This window comes from Siphateles boraxobius, unplaced genomic scaffold, assembly GCF_051911475.1.
Source record: "Siphateles boraxobius isolate OS27281-9 unplaced genomic scaffold, OSU_SipBor_1 19, whole genome shotgun sequence".
NCBI classification, from domain to species: Eukaryota; Metazoa; Chordata; class Actinopteri; order Cypriniformes; family Leuciscidae; genus Siphateles; species Siphateles boraxobius.
Window position 1 is genome coordinate 27,386,066 of NW_027508799.1, and position 16,403 is coordinate 27,402,468.

The window sequence follows — 16,403 nt, forward strand, 5'->3', positions numbered from 1 at the left end:
CAGTTAGGCAGTTCAGCTGCTGACAGCATTATCTACCTAATAAAATGGATTTACAACTTAATAGATTATTATTAGGCATCACATTTTTCCATAAATGTACTGCCATAGTATTTAGTAATAGTATTTATAGTGTACTGTCAGCTTGAATTAACATAAGTAGAGCAGAATTTAACCTTTTATTTTAAAAACAAAATATTACTATAAAGACAGTTAATTACACACTATGTAAAAAACACTCGCCCAAACTGCACATTTTATTGTGTGGTGGTGCATTTTTACTTTAAAATACTTTAAACAACTTTAAACAGTTACGTCTGATGTTGAATTATTGTGCTGAGCATGAATCGTTTGCAGCCATAGCTCCATCAAGAGATGGGGGACTCGAGTCACATGACTTGACGTATTTGAGGAGCCATATGTAAGATTGTGTCCAAAACTGGTACTGCAATCACTTTCAAATTACTGTAGAGCGGTGTATCCCCTTCCCCTCCTCCCTGACTCGAGGCTGCAGGATCCAGCAGGAACGTAGGCTGCTACAAGAAGCTTTTTCTGTTAATTATGCTTATGCTTCAAATGAGAGATGTTTTGCAAATTAATTATATATCGCGAAAAATTACTAATGGCGATTAGGCAAATATAATCGTAAAGATGTACGCTCGTATGTGACAGTACATTGTTAGAACAGTAGCTGTTAGTCTAACTTGTAACAGTAGGTATCTATCATTAACGTAATTACAAGCACAAGCCTCTGTACTGGTGTGTAACCGATATCAAAGATACAGCTATTCATACAGATCAACTTGCAGCATGTGTTGTCCACAATATACGCGAAGAATGAATGAGGAATCATTTTTACCAAGGTAACGTTAGGCTACTGTCTCAATTACGTTTCACATTGCCATAATGGGCGTGTTAATGTTGTTTTCCTCAGCATCTCAGCATAATGACAGAGAAACGGGCTCTGATAATGCATTGCTAATGTTAGCAATGACGACTCGCCGTTTTTATTACCCAAACAATTCCTTACTGTCACGAATGCAGCCTCTGTGGCTCCCTCCGCTCACCCCCAGAGGTCACCATCTCCTGAGTACTAATTCCTTGGACTTCATTTCCCATATACCCCGTACCTGTGGCTGATTTGACTCACAGGTGTTTCCCATTGACCTTCTCTATTTAAACTGTGCTCTCAGCTTCCTCCTTGCGAAGTCTTGTCTTGCCATGCAACCATTTCTGAGCGTTTATTCCGTGTGTGATTACCCGTGTATGACCTGGACTGTTTATTGGACTTTGATTCTTTGCCGCCTGCCTATTCTGATTGTATCTGCCTTGTCATCTGATTACCCTGAGTGTTTGTCGCCTGCCCCGATCTACAGCCTGAACCCTGACTCTGATTCTGATTTTTTAATAAAGCTGCACATGGATCCCCACGCTACTGCCTCTTCGTTACAGAAGACTTCGCCAGATCTCGATCCAGCGGCGTTCTACCACTTCACCACACAGGTCACTGCTCAAGCATCGGTCCTGGCCACACACCAACAACAGCTCAACCGATTGACTGCTATTACTGAAGATCTGGTAAAGGCATTACAATCACTTCAACTCCCAGCACCCAGTGAGCCTGTTCCACCCCCCACTCCACCTCAGGCACTGACTATTCCCCACACCTCCAGTCCTCGTCTCGCCTTCCCCGAAAAGTTTGATGGATCTTCAGACAGATGTAAGGGATTCTTACTTCAATGTTCTATGTTTGTCAATCAACAACCCATGTTGTATCCTGCAGATGAGAACCGCATCGCATTTGTGTGTTCACTTCTCACGGAGAGAGCGTTGGATTGGGCTACTGCAGTATGAAGAGAGGATAGACCCACTTTCCCTTCATTTAGGGATTTTATTCAACGCTTCAAAGAGGTGTTTGAGCACTCCGTTGGAGGAAAGGAGGCGGGTGAGCAACTGCTGTCCCTCTGGCAAGGAAGGGGTTCGGCGGCGGATTATGCATTATCATTTCGCACTCTCGCAGCTCAGACAGGGTGGCCAGACGATCCTCTCAAGCTCCACTACCGTAAAGGCTTGTCTATGGAGTTGCAGTCTGAACTTGCCTGTCGCGACGAGGGGAGGTCACTGGAGCAATTCATCGAGCTGTCCATCAAAATCGACAATCTCCTTCGATCTCGTCGCACCAACCGTCTGTCTACTTCCCCCATGTCACTCGCTACAGTTAACTCTGACATAGAACCCATGCAAATTGGCGTACACGCATCAGCGAGGAGGAGAGAGAGAGACGGATTCGACAAAGCCTATGTTTGTACTGTGGTTTACCGGGACATTTAAGAGCAACCTGTCCTACTCGTCCGCCCCGCAATCCCACTGTGGTGAGTCCGATTCCCAAATCTACTTCTAGTTTAGAGATTGCAGTTACTCTGGAGATAAATGGGAGGGTCGTCGAGACAGTAGCATTGATCGACTCGGGGGCTGCAGGAAACTTCATTGATATGTCTTTTGCAGAAAATAACCATATTCCCCTTGTTCCCTATGACTCTCACTTGGCAATTGCAGCGCTAGATGGCCGACCTCTGGGCTCCGGTCGCATCAAATTCACCACTGAAGATCTGCAGTTGAGCACTGGAGTCCTCCACACTGAAACAATCCGTCTGTTTGTGTTTCAATCACCACAAAATCCCATCATCCTCGGACTTCCATGGCTGGAGCTGCACAACCCCTCTATCTCCTGGACTAAGAAGCAAATCACTCAATGGTCAGACTTCTGTCTTCACAACTGTCTACACAACTTACCCGTCAAGAAGGTGAGCGAGACTTCCTTAACAGAACAACTTCTCAGTGTCTATCAGGATCTAGCCGAGGCATTCAGCAAAGTGAAAGCAACACACTTACCTCCTCACCGAGACAGCGACTGTGCCATAGATCTTCTCCCAGGATCACAACCTCCCAAGGGCAAAGTCTTTCCGCTGTCACAACCCGAAGCAGAGGCTATGAGATCCTACATTCAGGAGGAACTCGTCAAAGGTTTCATTCGTCCCTCCACGTCACCCGCATCAGCAGGCTTCTTCTTCGTCAAGAAAAAAGATGGAGGTCTTCGTCCCTGTATCGACTATTGATCTCTCAACGACATCACAACCAAATTCCGTTATCCTTTACCTCTCGTCCCTGCAGCTCTTTGAACTCAGACAAGCAAGATATTTCACCAAACTGGATCTTCGTTGTGGCTATAATCTCATCCGCATTCCTGAAGGGGACGAGTGGAAGACCGCCTTCTCCACCACGACGGGGCACTACGAATATCTCGTTATGCCGTTCGGCCTGTCCAATAGTCCTTCCGTGTTTCAGGCTTTCATTAACGACGTTTTCAGAGACATTCTGAACCAAAATGTAATTGTTTACATTGACGACATCCTCATTTACTCTGAGACTTATGAGGAACACGTTAAACACGTCAGAGCGGTTCTGAAACGTCTCATTCAACACCAATTATATGCCAAAGCAGAGAAGTGTGAGTTCCACCAAGAAACCATCTCCTTCCTCGGGTATGTGATTAGCTCGGGAGGGGTCGCCATGGACGAGAAGAAGGTACAGGCGGTAGTTCACTGGCCCCAACCTACTACTCTCAAGGAACTACAACGCTTCCTAGGTTTCGCCAATTTCTACCGGCGGTTCATCCGTGACTTCAGCAGTATCGCTGCCCCTATGACATCCATGATCAAGAAGGGAACCCACCGTCTAACCTGGTCCTCAGCAGCCATAGCAGCGTTCCGCTCACTAAGAGAGCGATTCACGTCCGCTCCCATCCTGCACCATCCCGATCCCGAACGTGAGTTCATAGTGGAAGTAGATGCTTCAAGCACAGGCATTGGGGCAGTGCTCTCACAACGCCAGGGGGAACCTCCCAAGCTTTTCCCCTGTGCTTTCTTCTCCCGTAAATTAAACTCTACCAAGCAGAATTATGACGTTGGCAACCGCAAACTTCTCGCAATGAAGGCAGCGTTTGAGGAGTGGCGTCACTGGCTGGAAGGGGCTAAACATCCTTTCACTGTTCTCACTGATCATCGTAACCTAGAATATCTGAAATCAGCCAAGCGACTCAACCATCGACAAGCCAGATGGTCACTCTTCTTCTCCAGATTCGATTTTAGAGTTACTTATCGTCCAGGCTCTCAAAATACCAAGGCGGATGCTCTCTCTCGACTTTATGAATCAGACCTCCTGTCGCCAGATCAAGAACCCATCATTCCATCCACTATCATTCTCGCACCTGTGCAGTGGGACATACTAACCGAAATCGCAGAAGCCCAGATCATCGAGCCACCACCGGCTGAAACCCCATCCAACCTAATGTACGTTCCCCTGGCCCTAAGACAGAGTAATACACATGGTACACAATAACCCCAGTTCCGGGCATCCAGGTATAACGGCTACAGTACAACTCCTCAACAACAAGTTCTGGTGGTCTTCTATACGAGCGGACACCATCACGTTCATTCAAAATTGCACCATCTGTAATACCTCCAAATCTCCGTGTCAATTACCTGCCGGCCTTCTTCATCCATTACCCATCCCACAAAGACCATGGTCACACATCGCCATCGACTTCGTGACGGACCTACCTCTCTCTCAGGGCCACACTACCATTCTCACGGTAATTGATCGTTTCTCTAAAGCCTGCAGACTAATACCTCTTCCCAAACTCTCCACTGCCCTGGAGACTGCGGAGGTCCTCTGCAATAATGTTTTTCGATTCTATGGTCTACCGGAGGATATAGTCTCTGATCGGGGTCCACAGTTCACCTCCCGAGTCTGGTCCGCCTTCTGTCAGCTACTGAACATTAATGTCAGCCTAACCTCCGGATATCATCCTGAAGCCAACGGTCAAGTGGAGAGATTAAACCAGGAACTCACCCGCTTCCTTCGTTCATATTGCCAGAAGAATCAGCTCGACTGGAGCCGCTATCTGTTATGGGCGGAGTACGCTCAAAATTCACTCCGCAAACCATCTACAGGGCTCACCCCCTTTCAGTGCATCCTAGGCTACCAACCCCCATTGTTTCCGTGGTCTGGAGAACCCCCGGACTTACCTGCTATTAATTCGTGGTTACAACGCAGTGAGGAGACGTGGAATAATGCTCATGTGCATCTACAAAGAGCAGTGCATCGCACCAGGACAAGACAGGCCAATCGTCATCGGCGAGCCAATCCCAACTACCAACCGGGGCAATGGGTTTGGTTGTCCACCCGTGACATACGGCTCCGGTTACCCTGCAAAAAGCTCAGTCCCAGGTACGTGGGTCCTTTCAAAATCATTAGACAAATCACTCCAGTTTCATTTAGATTAGCCTTACCTGACTTTACCGTATCTCATCCACCTTTCATGTCTCTTTGCTCAAACCCGCTGGTGGTCCGAGAGGAGAGGAGGTCCTAGATGGGGCTGGTGACCAGAGAGCTCCTCCCATCATCATCGACGGTCAGGAGGCCTACCGGGTCCATGAAATCCTGGACTCTCGATGTCGGGGCAGGTTCCTCCAGTACCTCGTGGACTGGGAGGGATACGGTCCAGAGGAAAGATCCTGGATCAATGCTAATGATGTTCTAGACCCTTCACTCACTACTGATTTCCACAAAGATCACCCGGACAAACCTGCTCCAAGATCTCGAGGAAGACCCCGGCGTCGTTTGCCTCCTCGCGTCAGGAGCCGCTCACAGGGGAGGGGCTCTGTCACGAATGCAGCCTCTGTGGCTCCCTCCGCTCACCACCAGAGGTCACCATCTCCTGAGTACTAATTCCCTGGACTTCATTTCCCATATACCCCGTACCTGTGGCTGATTTTACTCACAGGTGTTTCCCATTGACCTTCTCTATTTAAACTGTGCTCTCAGCTTCCTCCTTGCGAAGTCTTGTCTTGCCATGCAACCATTTCTGAGCGTTTATTCCGTGTGTGATTACCCGTGTATGACCTGAACTGTTTATTGGACTTTGATTCTTTGCCGCCTGCCTATTCTGATTGTATCTCCCTTGTCATCTGATTACCCTGAGTGTTTGTCGCCTGCCCCGATCTTCAGCCTGAACCCTGACTCTGATTCTGCCTTGTCTGCATTGTACTCGAAGCCTGTGATTGAACTCTGCCTGTTTGACTTGCATACTGTTTTAATAAAGCTTCACATGGATCCTCACGATACTGCCTCTCCGTTACACTTACCTTTTCAAGTCGATGACCCACCTCCTCCATATGAGCTAAAGTAACGTTACTTTGCACGAACATGCATAACTTTGTTTGACTGTCATGAATATTTGAAATGTCCATTTACCATCCATCAAGTACAATTTAGCCAAACATAGATGAATCTTACCTGTCCAGGAGAAAATTAGCAACGTTGGCATATGTCTTCAAATTCTTCTCCGTTTTCAGCCGTCTCCATCTTTCAAAGGCATCTCCTATACAGATCCTTGTTTTATTTCGGACTTTGTCACGAAGTATTTCAGGTTCATAAAGAGTTTTTTTTGGTTTCGCAACGTTAGACATTTTTTTTATCCGATTCCGACACATTTGTAGCTGCAGCTGTGGTAACTAGCAGAGCTGGCGATCCGGATGCCGCAACACCACTGACTTTGTGATTGGTAGATAGGTGGAGGGTGGCGCATCAGACCAAAACACAACATGACATCAACATCAGTTGAGGGCTGCAACCTCACTTTTTAAATGACAATATCCTGGCCGGACTACTGTTGTCAGTGATATAAGTATTTGAAATGAACATGATTTCTTAATGCCTAGTGACATATCATTCAATTAATCATTTTATGATTAATTGAAATAAATTTCTTACATACGGCTCCTTTAACACACTTCAAGTATACTGATAATTAGTATATTTAGCATTTTTTTCACCAGGGTTCCTTCTATATAGGTGAATTAATTTTTGTTTTGTTACTTTTGTTAGATGCACTTTTACAGCACTAGTAGTTATATATTAAAACAAATAATATAATTTAATTCCAGAATTTCTTAATTTTCAATAACTGAATGTTCTCCGGGGTTTATACTTCAGAGAATTTACATTATGTTTCTAGTTTTTGTTTTTTAATCGCACAACTTTTTTATCAACTTCCATAACTTTCTCAGGCATAGAAATCGCACTTTTAAATTCCCTCGTATAACAAATCAATTTAAATGTTAGCCGTTTAACTTATTTTTTAGCTTGCTTTATCTTATTATTAAATGACAAAATAAGAACTTGATTTCTTTCAGCGTGACTTGGACTTCACCTTCGAGCTGGATTTCAAAGGGCAGCTCTGTGACGCAGCCATCTCCCATGATTAAAAGATGCGGTAAAACTCGTGCGGCATCTTGAGTCGAGACACCGTTTCAGGGCGATTCGGTGGAGAGATGGACTGTGTCTCTCCTCTGCCCAGTGTTGCCAGATTGGAAATGTCCAAGTATCTTACTAGAAGTTCAAAATTATCGTATTTGGAAAAAAACTATTGTACACGAGTTAAAGGGATAGTTCACCCAAAAATGAAAATTGTGTCAGTATTTACTCACCCTCATGTTGTTCCAACCCCGCAAGACCTTCGTTCATCTTCGGAACACCAATTAAGATATTTTTGATTAAATCTGAGAGCTGGATCACTCCTCCATACTAGTCCATAGGCTTCTTCAGGGATTGAAACTTGCCAGCCCCAAAAAGTTATTAAAGACATCGTTAAAATAGTCCAAGTGACTACAGTGGCTCAATCTTAAGTTTATCAAGCGACGAGAATACTTTTTGTGAGCAAAAACAAACAAAAAATATAGCTGCAAGCAGCCATTACCGGGGCCAAGCGCAAGAAGCGGCAACAGATGCCATCATGGGTGGGAGTGGCAGACCAACTGCAGCAAGGAGCAATTAAAGACATTTAAAGATGAATTTAGGCAAATGGCTAAAAAATCATATATACAGTAACTTTTAAGATGATTTAATGGATTATCACTTTCGACCAATAGGTGGCGCAGTTACGAAATCGATGTGATGTGGTCAGAGTGAGGTGACAATGACACATACAAAGTTTGGTGTCAAAATATCAAGGCATTGCAGAGATAAAGACTTAATAGTCATTTTGGCAGCATGTCTCAACTTTGCTGCTGCGGTATACGAAAACGGTTTCGTCTATCGTCACGAAATCCATAACTTTTGGTCGGCACGGTATGGAGATGACACGATTCGATTTTGGTGAAAATCGGACGAATGGTCTAGGAGAAGTTCGAAAAAGAAGGTTTTGAAATTAAATAAAGATGGCGGACAGGAAGTTCGTCCAAATACGTCAAACTTGGTATCTATGTTCTCGGCATGACCCAAGGAATCTATTAAGACCAGTGTCATTACAATAAGCACATTTTAAAAAAAGTTATTAGCATTTTTGGAAATGTAATTTTAACTTTTGACCAACAGGTGGCGCTGTCTTGAAATCTTTTGAGTACCTTCAAGGCAAGGTGCTGGTAACAAATTCTGAGTTTCATAATGTTGCAGCAATGTGTTCATTAAGTATAGCATTTCACATCACAAAACTGCATTGAAATCAATGGGATTTTCATGTTTTGTTCTATTATAGCGCCACCAAGAGGCAAAATCTCACAATTTTTTTTCATGTGTCCTTGGAATGAGCCCATACATGTGTGTGCCAAATTTGGTGAAAATATCTCAATTCGCTTCGGAGTTTTAGACATTTATATGAAAAAAAGCGTCAAAAATCACTGACACGTGACTTTGATTTGATTTTACTACCCCTTAGCATCAATATTTTGGCATTTGGGCTCTCACATGTAGTTAACAAGCTATGGTTCCAAACTTCTGACGGTGGTTTCGTCTCGATCGGACTAACGGTTTCGAAGATATCGGCAAATGTTTTTTAAGCGCTAAATCACAACGCTACACAAACCATAAGTCGAAACCTAGCATATTTGGTATCTCTGGACTCGGCAAGGATTCAGGACCTCAACGAGATGACTCCCGTGAAAATAAATCAACCACAGCCAGAGTTATAAGCATTTGAAAAATAAATTTTACCACTAGGTGGCGCTGTTTCGAAACTTCTCAGGCTCCTTCAGGGCATCGTACCGATGACCCATACCGAGTTTCGTAACAATTCGTTCATGCGTTCAAATAATACAGCATTTTAGCACATAATTCAAAATGGCCGACAGCCAAAATGGCCGATCTGGGAAAATTCGATATCAGTCGACTCGGCATGACGCCCTGAATCTACAGAGACCACTTTTATGATTTTTGGACAAACCGTTCAGAAGTTATAAGCGAAAATAGCCGTTTTTCATATCTCCGGACCAGTAGGTGGCGCTGCGCCGAAACGCAGCATGTAGCCTCAGGTCATGCTTGTGATGACATCTACCAAGTTTGGTCTAAATACGATTAAGCGTTGCGGAGATACAGCCTTACGTCTGTTTTCGCAAGCGCTACGTAAAATTTGTTTGCGCGTTTATCGAAAGTGGTTTGACGAATCAACTTGAATTCCATAACTTTTTGTCGGAACTGCCTGGAGATGATCTGGTGCAATTTTGGTGAGAATCGGACAAACCGCCTAGGACGAGTTCGCAAAAGTAGGTTTTTTGGACAATTCAAAATGGCGGCCATATTTTTATGACGGAAAATGACGTCATAGGGTGCGATCGAATCGTCATGAGCTCAGGAATCAGAGGAAAAAAGAATTTTGTTGATAGGCCAAACGGTTCAAAAGTTATTAGCATAATAAAAGTGAAACTTTGGACAGGTGGTGGCGCTAGAGGCAATGAGTTAGAGACACCAAAATTGGTGCAATTGATGTTGGGACTGTCCTCTATCAGAATGTCAAACCAAAACAACTTTCCCGGACACGGTTCTATGGGCTGCCATAGACGCCCAGTCGGAAGAAGAAGAAGAAGAAGAAGAAGAAGAAGAAGAAGAATAATAATAATAATAAGAACCGGAACAGATACAATAGGTGCCTCCGCACCTTCGGTGCTTGGCCCCTAATAACGACTTTATTTCAACTATTCATTTCCTTCTCTTTGGGCCTCGAGTCAGAAAGTGTTTGGGGTGTTTGCCTTTACTTTTCCCCAAAACTATACAGTTAAATTGAATAATTAAATTAATAGCCAGGGTCACTCTGAACAGTGATCAAATGAGAGAATGAGCAAACCTATGGAGGAACACTTTTTATGAGTGTTTGAAAATGGGATATGGTGTTAAGTGATAGAAAGCACTTTGATGTTTGGGGTGTTTACCTTTACTTTTTTCCAAAACTATACAGCAAAATGACTTGAAAAAAAAAACCGTGATAGTCAGGGTCACTCTGAACAGGAATCAAATGAAAGAATGGGCAAACCTATGAAGGAACACTTTTTATGAGTGTTGCAATATAGGACATGGTGTAAGTGCTATAATGCACTTTGATGGATGTGGTTGAGTTTGCCTTTACTTTTCTCCAAAACTATACAGTAACATGACTTGATAATAATTACAGTAATAGCCAGGGACACTCTGAACAGGAATCAAATGAAAGAATGAGCAAACCTATGAAGGTTAATGAACCTATGAACACTTTTTATGAGTGTTTGAATATGGGACATGATGTAAGTGCTAGAAGTTGAAGTAAAATGGCAAAACTCCCATTATATATAAAATGTATATGTTTGTGTTTGTGTGTGCGTGTGTGTATGTATGTGTGTGTGTGTTTTGAGTATCATATTTCATACTTCAGGTATGAATGTATATTTCATAGATTGTATAAAGGTGTTTATAGCTTATATATATGCAATTCAATTATAATTGACAGATTAAAAGCCACCAAAAGCCTGTTGTATTTATTTGCCATTTATTTGCCAAATATTTGCCATTTACATTAGCATAAAAATTTTTAAGAAAATAAACATTAATACATTATGTATAATAATTAATGTATACTTTATATATAAAAACATTAAAATCAACAATAAAAATGCAATATAAATGTATGATAATTAACATTAATATTACATTTCATTAAAGTTAATAAATAAAGTACAATATATATATATATTTTCAAATTAACAATAAAAATGTAAAAAAATATGTTGTATGATAATTAACATTAATATGAACATGAATAAATTGTGTAATAATGAATCACATATAGGCCTACAAACATTAAAATAATAATAAAAAAAGTAATGTTTTTTTTTAAATCATAAAACTGTATTATTTGTGTCCTAATGAGATGGAAAATAGCAGAAAATAGTGTCTAAAAAACATTAAAATTAACAATAAAAATGTGAAAATTATTAATGTTAATTGACATTTCTATGAACATGAATATATTATGTAATAATTAATGTAACTCATAGGCCTACACACTTTAAAATAATAATAAAACAGTCATGCTTTTAAAAAAAATATCATGAAAATGTATTCTTTGTGTCCTAATAAAATGTAAAATAGTGGAAAATAGAGTCTTAAAACAATTTTGACCGCTTCCAGCACCCATACCGTAAGTACACAATTAGACGCGCATACTAAAAAAATGTGCGGCTGGCTTGACCGTGAATTTTCAACGCGCGGCCCACTTGACTGCAGTGCTGCACTCCCATGATCTCTCCCGTGGATTACATCTAATGGGAGAAGAGCCCACAGCTTTCCAGTAGTATGTGTGCCCGCTGTCTGAGCATCAATGGATGGCTTTCCAGTCTTACGAAAAAGCCTATAGAGATAGTCTGAGCACCAAACGCCAACGCGAGACAAGTTTTTGTTCCTCTGGTGACCCGGGAAAGTGGATAACGCTTGCTAAATTGTTAAACAGGATATTCTTTAAAAATTGACTTTTTACAGCTTAAAGCCACATTGGTACGTTAAGCCTTTCGGAATACAACTTCTGAAATATGTGGCGCGAGTTTTAAAGAAGTTCCCGGTGACACAATCATATCCTGAAAACGTAACTTCGGTCTCGACAGCTGACTGGATCCACCAACAGCTGCGCTATCTGCGGAAAATCGTCTTGCCTTCTTTGCGGACGCGAGCGACTCAACCCAAGCAGAATAGAAAAGGTGAGCAGGAATAAACTTGCATACCTGTGGCAGCATAGAATATCTAAAGCGATTCAAGTCATTTTAAACAGTAGTGAATATCCTGGCCGTCCATCGTGCTCTAGCGATATCACAGTCATACAAACGTATTATGACAATAAATGCCAAGATCAGAGGGGTAATGATGATCTTCCACCCCCACCTTGGTATTTGAACGTGCCACCAATGAAGCCACCTTTTTTCCCTGAAACCAAGCACTTAACATTTAAGTCTTAAAAAACCTCCCTAACAATAAAGCAAGTGTCACGTGACAACTAAAGAAAACTAGGTGAGGACTCAATTGCAAAAGAATAGTGATTTATTTAATAAAAGAAACAAAGTAAAACAAAAACCCACATGGGGGAAAAACATAATATAAAACAAAACAACAACTTCAAAATCAAACATACCGGAGGTCACGGGAAAACAGGAGACGTATACAAAACATTAGACAAACGATCCAACAAAGACTGCAAACAAGAGGAGACTTAAGGAGGGAACAAATCAAGTGGGGACAGGTGGAAGAACTCAAACAATAATCAGGTAACGAGGGGGAGGGATCAGACAAGGACAATAGCACATGGCCCAAAATAACAAAACACCCATGTGCAACACAAGACAGGACAGGCATGTGACATTACCCCCTCCCTACTGAGCGGCTACCAGACGCTCCATCAGACCAGGGCGGGGCAGGAAGAAAACACCAGGGCGGGACGGGAGGGACAGAACGCTTAGTCCTGGGAGGCCAGGGCGAAGCAGACAGTCCATCGGGCGGCCAGGGCGGTGAAGACACCGGCTCAGGTACAGCAGACACCGGCTCAGGTACAGCAGACACCGGCTCAGGTACAGCAGACACCGGCTCAGGTACAGCAGACACCGGCTCAGGTACAGCAGACACCGGCTCAGGTACAGCAGACACCGGCTCAGGTACAGCAGACACCGGCTCAGGTACAGCAGACACCGGCTCAGGTACAGCAGACACCGGCTCAGGTACAGCAGACACCGGCTCAGGTACAGCAGACACCGGCTCAGGTACAGCAGACACCGGCTCAGGTACAGCAGACACCGGCTCAGGTACAGCAGACACCGGCTCAGGTACAGCAGACACCGGCTCAGGTACAGCAGACACCGGCTCAGGTACAGCAGACACCGGCTCAGGTACAGCAGACACCGGCTCAGGAACAGCAGACACCGGCTCAGGAACAGCAGACACAAGACAGACGTGACGTCAACAGTCTCTCTGAGCCGGTGTCTGCTGTACCTGAGCCGGTGTCTGCTGTACCTGAGCCGGTGTCTGCTGTACCTGAGCCGGTGTCTGCTGTACCTGAGCCGGTGTCTGCTGTACCTGAGCCGGTAACAGACACAAACACAGAAACAAACACTGGCTCTGGAACGGGCACCGGCTCTGCCTACGGCTCTGGAACGGGCACCGGCTCTGGAACGGGCACCGGCTCTGGAACGGGCACCGGCTCTGCCTACGGCTCTGGAACGGGCACCGGCTCTGCCTACGGCTCTGGAACGGGCACCGGCTCTGCCTACGGCTCTGGAACGGGCACCGGCTCTGCCTCGGGCTCTGGGACAGGAGACACGGGCTCTGGGACAGGAGACACGGGCTCTGGGACAGGAGACACGGGCTCTGGGACAGGAGACACGGGCTCTGGGACAGGAGACACGGGCTCTGGGACAGGAGACACGGGCTCTGGGACAGGAGACACGGGCTCTGGGACAGGAGACACGGGCTCTGGGACAGGAGACACGGGCTCTGGGACAGGAGACACGGGCTCCGGCTCTGGGACAGGAGACACGGGCTCCGGCTCTGGGACAGGAGACACGGGCTCCGGCTCTGGGACAGGAGACACGGGCTCCGGCTCTGGGACAGGAGACACGAGCATGTCCAGGATCAGAGCCAGACGCTCCAGATAGTCCATAAGTGCCTTGGCAGCCACACGAATGGGCATTTCCTGATCTGTCTCTCGCTGGGCAGACGTGACGTCAACAGTCTCTCGCTGGGCAGACGTGACGTCAACAGTCTCTCGCTGGGCAGACGTGACGTCAACAGTCTCTCGCTGGGCAGACGTGACGTCAACAGTCTCTCGCTGGGCAGACGTGACGTCAACAGTCTCTCGCTGGGCAGACGTGACGTCAACAGTCTCTCGCTGGGCAGACGTGACGTCAACAGTCTCTCGCTGGGCAGACGTGACGTCAACAGTCTCTCGCTGGGCAGACGTGACGTCAACAGTCTCTCGCTGGGCAGACGTGACGTCAACAGTCTCTCGCTGGGCAGACGTGTCGTCAACAGTCTCTCGCTGGGCAGACGTGACGTCAACAGTCTCTCGCTGGGCAGACGTGGCGTCAACAGTCTCTCGCTGGGCAGACGTGACGTCAACAGTCTCTCGCTGGGCAGACGCTACGTGAACAGTCTCTGACTTGGCCCCTCTTCTCCGCTGAGTCCTCATTTGGTCGGATCATTATGTCACGTTACAACTAAAGAAAACTAGGTGAGGACTCAATTGCAAAAAAATAGTGATTTATTTAATAAAAGAAACAAAGTAAAACAAAAACCCACAAGGGGGAAAAACATAATATAAAACAAAACAACAACTTCAAAATCAAACATACCGGCGGTCACGGGAAAACAGGAGACGTATACAAAACATTAGACAAACGATCCGACAAAGACTGCAAACAAGAGGAGACTTAAGAAGGGAACAAATCAAGAGGGGACAGGTGGAAGAACTCAAACAATAATCAGGTAACGAGGGGGAGGGATCAGACAAGGACAATAGCACATGGCCCAAAATAACAAAACACCCATGTGCAATACAGGAGACACGGGCTCCTGATCACAGGACAGGCATGTGACAGCAAATGGTAAGGATGGTGTGACATATGAGACAGTCACGTAAAATTTTAACAACTATTTTTAACGTCTGTTTGGAAATTAAGACGGTACCAGATTCATGGAAAGGAGCACTAATCCACCGTATTCCAAAAAAAGACAACATTCCTAATGAACCTTCAACATGGAGGGATATATCCCTTCTCCCTACCATCTATAAGGTGTTCATGAAATACATACTGGATAGAGTTCTCCCTGGGTTGGTGGAAGCCGACATTTTATCCTTTAAACAAAAGGCGTACGCTACATCAATAGACAAGGTATGAATGAGCATGTATTTTGCCTCAAAACAGGGATAGATGATTTTAATCATGAGTCTTGTAAACTGTACTCAGTCTACTTAGACTTTAGAGATGCATTCGGAACTTTATCTCACAATGTCATGTTCAGATCACTGGAGGAAATACAGCTACCTAAACTGTTCATCGACATAGTGAAAGATGTATATAAAGGCTCCTTTATTGAAGTAATCTGTGGAGAAAAGCTCACCCAGCCAATACCACTCCAGATAGGCATTAAAACTGGCTGCCCTTGGAGTGCAATTCATTTTATAATTCCCATCAACCAATGAATAAAGTGGATGCATCAATGTGCCCCCTCTGGTGCGATATCGCCTATTCCAGTTCAGGGCTATGCAGATGATGTCCAGATTGCCTCCAGAGAAGAAAGCGTCATTAAGAACATGCTGGCCAGGACAGACTCTTTTCTGAAATGGTCAGGCTTGGAGATCAATGACGCTAAATGTGCTGTTCTGTACGAGAGGAAAAGTGTAGGGAACAGGTGGTACCGTTCAAAAACTGATAAATGCCCAGTGTTTACAGTAGCAACAAAACTTGTATGTGTATATTCTCTTCATGAGACATACACTTATCTTGGACATAAAATTAATATACCAGGAGAATGGAAGGAGCAAGTATGCATAATTTTGTCAGAATTTACATCTAGGCTGGATTTGATTGACAAATGCCCATTAGCATTGACTATGAAGTTAGAGGCTATTAGACAGGTGGCGCTGTCTAAAGTACAACATTTATTCTCCAACGTTCATATCAAACAGAAAGTGCTGAGTGAAATGAATAACAAGACAGTGAGTCTAGTGCGAAAATGGCTTGAACTAAACACATATAGTACCCGTGATATTATTTTTCACCCCAAATGGGAAGGAGGGATGGGGGTACCAAACATGATATGGATTTATACAAGCATGCGGATTTCCCATCTTCTGAACATGCTGAATAATGATGACAAGGAAGTGAGAGAGCTGGCCAGATCCTCCCTGTTCCTGGATCTCCGGAGACGCAAGGTGCCGCTGTCCAGAGATTCAGAGACACACTTCCTTGGCTTCAAGAGAAAATCCAGCGGGAAACTTGACACCCATTCTGCCGGCTTTGGCGTCTGGTCAGACTGGCCAGACCTAAACGACCTCTGTGTTC

General features: G+C 44.4%; 1 protein-coding gene across 1 annotated transcript in view; it reads left to right on the top strand.

The window, feature by feature from the left end:
* The window catches only part of prmt8b (protein arginine methyltransferase 8b), a 45,543-nt gene extending 38,177 nt beyond the window's left edge, over positions 1 to 7,366 (top strand). The window contains exon 10 of the mRNA XM_077234691.1: positions 7,254 to 7,366. Coding sequence (XP_077090806.1) covers positions 7,254 to 7,325 — 72 coding nt within the window. The 3' untranslated portion in view covers positions 7,326 to 7,366. The remainder of the gene's footprint in view (positions 1 to 7,253) is intronic.
* The last annotated feature ends 9,037 nt before the right edge of the window (positions 7,367 to 16,403 follow it).